The 9,164-nt window shown below is 45.0% G+C and overlaps 1 protein-coding gene across 9 annotated transcripts; it reads left to right on the top strand.

Moving 5' to 3' along the window:
- Positions 1-115: 115 nt before the first annotated feature.
- LOC144061242 (solute carrier family 22 member 7-like) lies at positions 116-8,487 on the top strand. 9 transcript variants are annotated; one of them, XM_077581506.1, is made up of 10 exons: positions 116-2,165; positions 2,692-3,090; positions 3,412-3,515; positions 3,726-3,880; positions 4,753-5,198; positions 5,518-5,624; positions 6,435-6,649; positions 7,552-7,660; positions 7,956-8,165; positions 8,245-8,487. In XM_077581506.1, exons 2-10 carry the CDS (start codon positions 2,749-2,751, stop codon positions 8,291-8,293), a joined length of 1,737 nt encoding a protein of 578 aa, XP_077437632.1. In that variant the 5' UTR covers positions 116-2,165; positions 2,692-2,748; the 3' UTR covers positions 8,294-8,487. The 9 variants fall into 9 exon arrangements, 7 of the variants coding, with proteins under 7 accessions (XP_077437632.1, XP_077437634.1, XP_077437633.1 ...); XM_077581508.1 differs by having other exon boundaries at positions 116-3,090; positions 4,816-4,984; positions 5,075-5,198; XM_077581507.1 differs by having other exon boundaries at positions 116-3,090; positions 4,753-4,984; positions 5,075-5,198.
- The last annotated feature ends 677 nt before the right edge of the window (positions 8,488-9,164 follow it).

Raw genomic sequence — 9,164 nt, 5'->3', positions numbered from 1 at the left:
AATGCGGCCGCTCGGCGCATTGACGCAACGTTTTGCCGTCTAAAAGTCACGTGTGTGTTTGTGTTGTGCTCTGATCCGCCGATTCTCCCGCTGGGACCCCAACACGCACGCACGCACGCACAAACGCGTCTTTTTCCCATGACTGAAGCTCTCCGTGTTTGTTTTGAAACAAAGGCGAGATTTGACGCCTCGTTTGTGCATTGGATGATTTGACGTCAATCCCTCGTCAACATTTTGTCCCAGACATGAAGATGATTTTTCCATGATTTTCTTTGTTTTGCTTTTCTCGCTCCCTCGGGTCCGAGCCGTTACGCAGCTGGAGGACGGCTTGCATTTGTGTTTGACGACCTTTGAACTCTGCCAAGACCTTCCTCTTCCTGCACACACAAACAATTTGTTTCATGTTCATAAGTTTTCATTATAATTACTTTTTATTTTAATTTAGTTTAGTTGGTTTTAAGAAGTTTTTTACTTTTTAGTTTTTAAAGCAAGTTTGTTAGCTTTTTTTAAGTTTTTATTTATTTATTTTTGTTTAGTTTTAGTTGTGTTAAATATGTTTTTAATAGGTTTTAGAGCAAGTTTGTTAGCTTTTATTCCTTTCTATTAGTTTTAGTGTTCGGTCTTGTTTTCAATCCAGTCCAGGCCGAAGGTTTGGACTCACTTTCTTATTGAATGCATTTTCTTCATTCTAATGACTGCTGACTTTGTAGATTTTCATTGAAGGCATCAAAAGTAGGAATGAAATGATGTGGCGTTATTTAACACACAAAAAAAGGTGAAATAACTGAACATGTTTTATATTATAGATTCTTCAAAATAAGCATCGTTTTCTCTGGTTACTTTTTGGCAAACTTTTGGCATTCTTACGTCTGGGAACTCCTTAAAGACGGTTGAAAAACCCTTGAAGGTGACGACGACCTTTTGAATCTCGTCGAAAGAATGCCAAGAATGAGCAAAAAAGAGTCATCAGAGAAAAGGGCGGCTTTTTATTTATTTGTTTTTTTAAGTGCATAAACTCCAAATGTGTTTGTTAGTTGTCATAGATTTATTTATTTTTTTCTGAAAAAAAAAGTTGTCAAAGATTTGATGCCTTCAGTGAGAATTTACATCGTCATGAAAATAAAGCATGTATTGAATGAGAAGGCGTGTCCAAAGTTTTGGCCTGGACTGTTTGACGCCGTCGGGCCAAAAGCTTGTAGCGCCAAAACGGTGGCTTTTCAGGAAAGCCCAAAAGCCGCATCTTTGCTCAACCATGACATCATCAAAAAGAGAAAGCCACTTCCAACACTTTAGTTTGCTTCTAAATTGGCACACACAACAATCACCCGCATGTGTGACTGCTATGAATTCAATATATATAAATAGACAAACGCGGCACCAAAAGAGTTCTTTATTTTCTCAAGTGAGCAAGACCTTGAAAAATGCGCTCTCGTCCGTCCCAGATGAGCGCAATTGTTTGTAACGTGTGCTATACGGTGTGTGCGTGTGCAGGCGACCTCCCGGCGACCTCCCGGCGACGCGTTACATCACATCCCAAATCTCCACGCAGCCATTGTCCGCTTGTTGTGGTTTGTCCGTGCGCAGGAAGTGGCGAGCAATCGGCCGTTTGGCCCGAGCGGCGCCTCGGAATTGTCTCGCCGGCAATCGTTGCTCTCCGCCGGACAAAAGCGTCTCACGCAAGCGTCACGCGCTCATCCGCCATGTTTGACCTGCGCTCAATGAAAGAGAAATTGCTTTCTGTCTTGGAGAAGTCCAAATTGGCTCGTTGCGGCGGCGCAATTTGTGCTTCCTGTTTGGTTTCCTGCTCAGGACGAGCCGAACGTGGCTGGATTTCGCGACACGACATCGAAATCGGATATCGCGCAAATTCCGGCTTCTTGTGAGACAAAGAAGCGCTTTGAAGATCTTGTGATCCGGAATGCATCAAGTGTGACGTTCTAATCGTCTTTCAATTTGAAGAGTGACGATCCAAGCTTTCGTTTCTGCACTTTTGCTTGTTGCCGCACTTTTTGGGAAGGCGTGTGTGACCTGTTGACCTTTTGGTCCATGCGTGGTGGCCACAGCGCGCACTTCCTGTGACGCAGGCTCCCCCTCGCCGTCTTTTGGAGACAAATGGACGGCAGCAGGCGGCCCGACGTCCGGGGACGAGCGCCATCGGCCTTCTGGTGAGAATCGTGCCTGCGCTAACTGGACGGGATTGAAAGTGTCTTCTTTTAAAAATCATATTCTTGGATAGAAATAATAAACACTGATATATTTTGCTACATTCAAGGAAGGCGGGAAATGTGACTTTTCTGATTTCATTTTTTCTTGCTCTGGTTCAGTGAATCCGTCGGTATTGTCGTAGCGTCTAGCTAGTGCTAAGCTAGCCTGTGGTCGCCACTTGGGCGTCCAAGCACCTTTTTTTTGCTGTGACCAGCAATGAAATAAGAAAGACGAAAGGCTTAACAGCTGAATTGAATGCAAACTTGTGGCGGCCGGCGACACACAAGCAGATTTTGCCATCGACGCACAACTGCTTGTATGTCGCTAGACTAGATACAAAAATGTTTCTTTTTTAAATCTAGAACTCTTGACTGCGCGTTGCAATTTCCCGCATTGGATTGTGACCGCAGAGCAGATTCCTTGTTCGGGCGCGGGTTAATGGCTGAGTCATTGATGTCGTAACGTCGAACAATGCGATGTGCAAAGGTCAACTTTTGGACGAGGACGTCCGGTCTTCGGTGCCATCGCAGCGGGCCGGCCGGGATGACGTTCGACGCCCTCCTGGACGAGGTGGGCGCCTTCGGGCCCTTCCAGGTGCTGCTGGTGGTCCTGATGGCGAGCTCGCGCTTGGTGCTGCCGTGTAACTTGCTGCTCAACAATTTCATCGGCGCCGTGCCGCCGCACCGCTGCAAAGTGGCCCGCTGGAACGCCACGACGGCCTCCGCCGTCCCGCTGGGCGACGACGGCCTGCCGCAGGCGTGCGGGACGTTCGTGCGGCCGCCCTCGCTCGTGGCGGGAAACCAGTCGGAAGCCACGCCCACCGTGCCTTGTCTCCACGGCTGGATTTACGACAATTCCACCTTCTCCAGCACCATCGCCACCGAGGTAACCGGCGCGGCAAAGGCCACGCCCACCTCACCTTTTACAAATCTTTTTGGAAACGCTTTTAAAAGAAATGAATAAATAAAGCGCGGATGTGCATTTCAAGTTCATTATCATTCCAAAAAATGACCTTCATAGATATTTAATGCGGTTTATTTTGCTATGTTTCTTATATTCAATTCATCCTAATGAAATATTTCTAGAATAAAATAATATATTTTTTGCTAATATAATTGCCGCGTCTGACTGAAGCGCCGTCATGAGTGACTGAGCGGACTTTTCTTCTTCTTCTTCTTCTTCATGTTGTCGTCGTCGTCGCATCAGTGGGACTTGGTTTGCGAGCGAAAACATCTTCCCCAAACCATCAACATCATTTTCTTCCTGGGACTGATGCTGGGTTCGCTCCTCTTTGGACTGCTCTCTGATAAGTACGATGACCTTCGACCCCCCCAAAAAAAAAATCCATCTACCTTCACTTGCAAGTGCACTTTTGTTCCGAGGCCAAGCTCTTAACTCAAATCGCTCCTTCCTGACATCAACTTGAAATGGCAATAATCTTCTTTGAGTAAGGACATAGCCATGTCGAATGTAAAAGTAGTGCTTAGGTGCCCCTTGTTTGTGCTGTTTGTGCGCATGAGCTACGGGAGGCGACGCAGCCTGCTGCTTTCTTACGTGCTGTCGCTGGCGTTGGGCTTGGCCAGCGCGTGGTCCGACTCGTACGTGCTGCTCGCCGTACTGCGCTTCCTCAGCGGGACGGCGCTGGCCGGCGTCAGCCTCGTCACCATCACGCTCTGTGAGGACGCAACTTTCACAAATCGCAACATTTTCATCTTCATGCAATATTTGCACTTTGGCTTCTTTTTTTTTTTAACAAAACTTCAACCTTTTCATTCATCTCTTACTAAAACATCTTTCTTTAAACAATACAACTTTAATCTCATCATATTTTTCTATTAAAAAAATGTAATCATATAATATTCCAACTTGTATCTTCAAAAAATGTTTGTCATTTTTTCTGAATATAATTCAACTTGTGAATTTTTATATTTTAAAAAAAAAACTGATTTAATCTAGCAATCTTTAATGTTTTTAGAAGCTGTTAGGAAAATGAATGGATGGATACTAAATGCGAATATTTGGTACCAAAAAATTCAAACAGCTGAAGCGTGCAGTGAGTGTACTGGCTAGTAATGATTTTTGTCTACCACTAGAGGGAGCCATTGTAGGACTTTTTGAGAAAACTTCTTTTCTACACTTTTGTGCTTAATAAAAACATACAATAATGACTTAATTAAATCAAATTAAACCTTCTGGGCATCATTCATGATGATTCAATGGGATTGCGTCGCCCATGTTAGTGTGCGTGTGTTGACCACCAGGGGGGCAGCATGCACTACATGTTGATTGTATTTATTTTTTGCATTATAAGGACTCTTCTTTAAAAATATATATATTAAAAAAAAAAACATATTGTCACATCTCTGTAAAAAATTTCTAAAGAAATTTTTAAAAGAACTTCTCTTTCAAAAAAATACCCATTTTATCACGGTACACTGTGGCTTTTTTAGTGGGGGGGGGGGATGCACCATTAATTTCTTACTGTTATGACTGTTTTCTTATTTAATTTAACGTTTGTTTATTTATTTTATATTTTGTAATACAAAGATCCCTTCCCCCTGGAAACGCCCAACTTTGTCCATGCTGCATATGGATTGTTTTGGCTTCCAGGCATCGAGTGGGTCAACTCGTCCCACAGGGCGTCCATGTGCGTGATTGGCAGCCTGTCCTGGTCGCTAGGCAACATGTTGCTGGCCGGCTTGGCCTTCCTCATCAACGACTGGCGCCCTCTGGTGGTGGCGGTCAACGCCCCGCTAGCCTTGGCCGTCCTCACCTGGCGGTCAGTGGCAGACCTTTGCCGGACGGACGGACGTCTGGAGCGCACCGATGTTGGATTTCGATGTTGGTGCTTGTTGTTGTGCTTTGCCAGGTGGGTGCCCGAATCGGCGCGCTGGCTGTGTGCTAACGCTCAAGTGGAAAAAGCGCACCTGTACCTGAACAAATGCGCCCGCGCCAACAAAAGACCCGAGTTGGCATCCAAAGACATAGTGGAGGTACGTTTACGCGGCTTTTTTTGCTTTTGTTTTACATTAAAAAAGTCATATTACAATTTTTGTTTGTCTGAAAAAAATACAACTTTAATCCCATAACATAGCCCCGCAGCAGTACAACCTTTTTCATCTCAAAAATTTGCATTTTAATAAATGTCATAAATCTAAAACCACGGCCCCCTTTTCACCCCAAAAATATATTTCATGATTATTTTCTACGATTATTTTTATTGCCAGCAAAAAAAAAGTTGTGCGTACACCTCAATGTTGTGTTGTAATGTTAGCATGTAGCTTTGTGAACGCTGTCCGTGTGCATGCGCAGGCTTTGTCCAGCGCGGGAAAGTCCAAGAAGAGCAAAAAGTACACCTTCCTTCACCTCTTCAAGACGCCCAAGCTCAGAAAGATCTCGCTGGTGAGCGGAATCGCGTGGTGGGTGCGGCTTGTCCCCAATGAGCTCATCCTCGTTTCATTTCATCAAGAACGGCAAAGACAAAACCAGTGAATTTTGTTTTGAAAATCAATTTTACAGATATTTAAATGAGCAGCATTTGATAAAAAAACAAACAATTTTTTAATGTTCTCCGGTATTTATGTTGTCCATATCTTTACCGTTAAGACCACTGGAGGGAGCCTTATTATGTTGTTGCAGTGCACCAGAGGGATCTGTGATCTCAAGTGCCAGGATGTGGCAGCCATTTTGCATCCACACAATAGCAGATGGCAAACTAGTTGGCGCTTGATATGAATTAGTGATTAGACAGTTCGACAATTGCATGTCGTTACCGTTATTTTGATTCGAGTGCAATAAGTTGAACGCGTATTTGTGACGATGGATGCGATTTTCAGAGTTTGAAAGGCAACAGATGCGACTCTCATGGTTGCTACGACGCTGTCCCGTCTTTGCCATGACGATACAAGACGTGTATTTCAGGGGGTCACTGAAGTTTGCGTTATCCAAGCAAAAACAAAAAACATTAAAAAAAATTATAATAATTTGAATAGCACTTCAAGCATGACTGTTTACACATTTATACATAGCAAAAAATGGTGTACGTGTCTTTCCCGTGATGAATCAAATGATGTGAAGATGACCTGTTTATATTTAATATCACATAAAAGCAATTTTGTTCTTGTGTTGAATTGACCAAAGTCCAATTTGTCATCTCTCCTCTGTCTCTTGATATGGCGCGGATGCTAACGGATGCTAACGGATGCTAACGGATGCTAACGGCGCGGCAGGTACGGCACGGCGGTGACGTACTACGGCATCAGCTTGAACTTGAGCGGCTTCGGCCTCAGCGTGTACCTGACGCATTTCGTGTACGCCGCCGTGGAGGTTCCCGCCAGGCTGCTGATTTACTTCCTGATCAACAGGATCGGTCGCCGGCCGTGCCTGGTCGGCACGCTGGTGCTGACGGCAACTTGCATCGGCGTCAACATTTTCGTGCCTGAAGGTACGACACGGGACGCACATTACGAAAAAAAACAACTAAATAGAATGTCAGGATGCGACGTGACAGCAACGTACGTTCAATATCGTGTTTTGCAGAAAGACGTCGATAAAATATCAAACATTCCAGGGGGATGGAACATACACAACAATGTACATCAGAGGTGTATAGTCATTAAATATGATGTAAATATAGAACATTACAAGTATATGCATTAAACATCATGTCAATATGGTACATTAGAGGTGTGAGCATATAGCATAGATATGCTACATAAGAGGTGCATACATTGAACATGATGTGAATATGGTCGATAATAGTGTGTAGACCATGTAAATGAGGTACTTTATTAGTATTTAAATATAATGCAAATATGCAACATTACATGGGAATAGAAAATAAGGATGGTACTTTAGCGGCGTTTCAATCAAATGTAATTGACATCAGTGGTACATCATATTTAAGATTGTGTAAATATGGTTCACTGCAGTTACAAGGGAGGTTAGATGAGATGTTCGTGCATTGAGGAACAGGATCAGCGCTTCAGATGATGGATGGGCGGACGGTTGCCAATAATATTAATATGCACCCTTCGAGCGGCTGCTACCTGCAGGAGACAAAAACACAAGTGGCAATAAAGTCACTGAAAGCATTTTCACTGGCGGTGGCAGCACTTCATACAAATGTGACGCCATCATTGGGCTAATTGACGTCATTTGCACAGAATAGCCCCGACAATGGAGACGCGATTGGTTCCCTTTCAATCGGACATGAGAATGTGGGTCTATTTTCAGCGGTGGAGGGATCCATCTTGTGTGGACTCCTATTTGCGGCATGAGTGGGCTCGCGTCGTCAGGCAGCTGCGTGGCTTCTTTTTTTCCAATATGCTCTTGTTGTCTTTGCAGACGTGTGGCAGCTGCGTTCTGCGGTGGCCATTTTGGGCAAGGGGCTTTCGGAAGCCTCCGCCACGACCATCATCCTGTACACTCACGAGCTTTACCCCACCGTGCTCAGGTGAGGCGCTCTCTGATTGGCTCGTCTGGTCGGCTTGCTTTCATCCAATCGCCGCATGAGAAAAGCACGTCTGAAGTGTGGGACGCGTCTTACTTGATGATGACCTGGTCATGTGCTGCCCCCTGTCGGCGACGAGTGGGTATCACTACTCATGCGGGTCTATGCAACGTCAATATGCCACCACTATTGAATGTGATGAAAATAGGCTACATTAGAGGAGGATCTATATGAAATATTGCCTAAGTATGTTCTTCCACCAATTGAAGAGCAAGTCAATGAAATGTGTTGCGTCCAGGCAGACCGGTTTGGGCTTCACCAGCGTGTTGAGTCGTGTGGGCGTGTCCGTGGCCCCTCTGGTTCTCTTCCTGGAGGACGTGTGGTCCGTCCTCCCCCAGGTGGTCTTGTGTGTCGGCGCTTTCTTCTGCGGCCTGCTGGCGATGCTGCTGCCCGAGACCCTCGACCTCAAACTGCCCGAGACCGTCCAGGACGTGGAGACGCCCGCATGGTGGATCACGTGACTTTGGCCGTCTGCGTCAGCGTGTTTGCTCACTTTCCGTTTTCTTTGTTTGTTTGTTTGCGTGTAGTTCAAAAGGACAAGAAGATGTTCCTCTGGAGACCAAGAATACAACGTGATGGAAGAACAGGCTCGGAGTTTTATGTGTTTTTTTGGTGCTCATTTTGATTGTCGTCGTACATTCTTTGAGTCATTTGAATTAAGATACGCTTGTCGTTTTTGCTTGTTCTGTTAGTTCATGCTTTTAGATGATGTGTATAAAATGCGCTATAGAAATCTAGTGGCCTTGTCTAATAAAAACTGCTTACGAACATTTGGGGCTTTGCGGTGACATTTCCAGAAGAACCTGAAGTGCACACAGTTCACATTTCGACATCATGAGACGAAGACCACTCGTAACGGTGGATCAAAGTCACAAAGCTTCAAACAGGAAGTGCTTGTTCAACAGGTAGCAATAGAGAGACTGGAAGAGTCACAGAAAAGCCGCAGGTCACCTGACGACCTCCACTGGATGGCAGCCGCGAGGCGGGATCATTTTAACTGTCGAAAACACCAAAAGAAAGCCACTGCTAGGTTTCAACCAGCGAGACGACAGCTGGGAATGATGCCACCTGGTGGCCAGGTGGGTTTAAAACAGCGGCCTTCATAGCGTGCACGCAGCCTCGTGAACGAGCCCCACTTGATTGAAAAGCAGGTGCGCTGATGAGGAGTCAAAGTGTGGAAACTTCAACCTACAGGCTGCTTTGTTTGATTTGATTTAGGGGCTACACTTTATTTTGATCCTAGTATTTGGGATTTTGTGACCTTGTGCACGCGTACACGCACAACATACACCACACGATTACATATCACACACATGCAAAACAAAGAAAAAGTCCCGTCAAGGAAAGACAGCGTCCGGATACTGAAGTCCTCCAAAATAAGTAAGTCCAACAAATCTTTGATGTGTATGGGAGCGCGTTGGCATCAAAAATGAAACGTGGATCTCGT

Source organism: Vanacampus margaritifer, chromosome 12 (genome assembly GCF_051991255.1).
Source record: "Vanacampus margaritifer isolate UIUO_Vmar chromosome 12, RoL_Vmar_1.0, whole genome shotgun sequence".
NCBI lineage: Eukaryota > Metazoa > Chordata > Actinopteri > Syngnathiformes > Syngnathidae > Vanacampus > Vanacampus margaritifer.
This window is presented reverse-complemented; position numbering and strand designations above follow the sequence as displayed.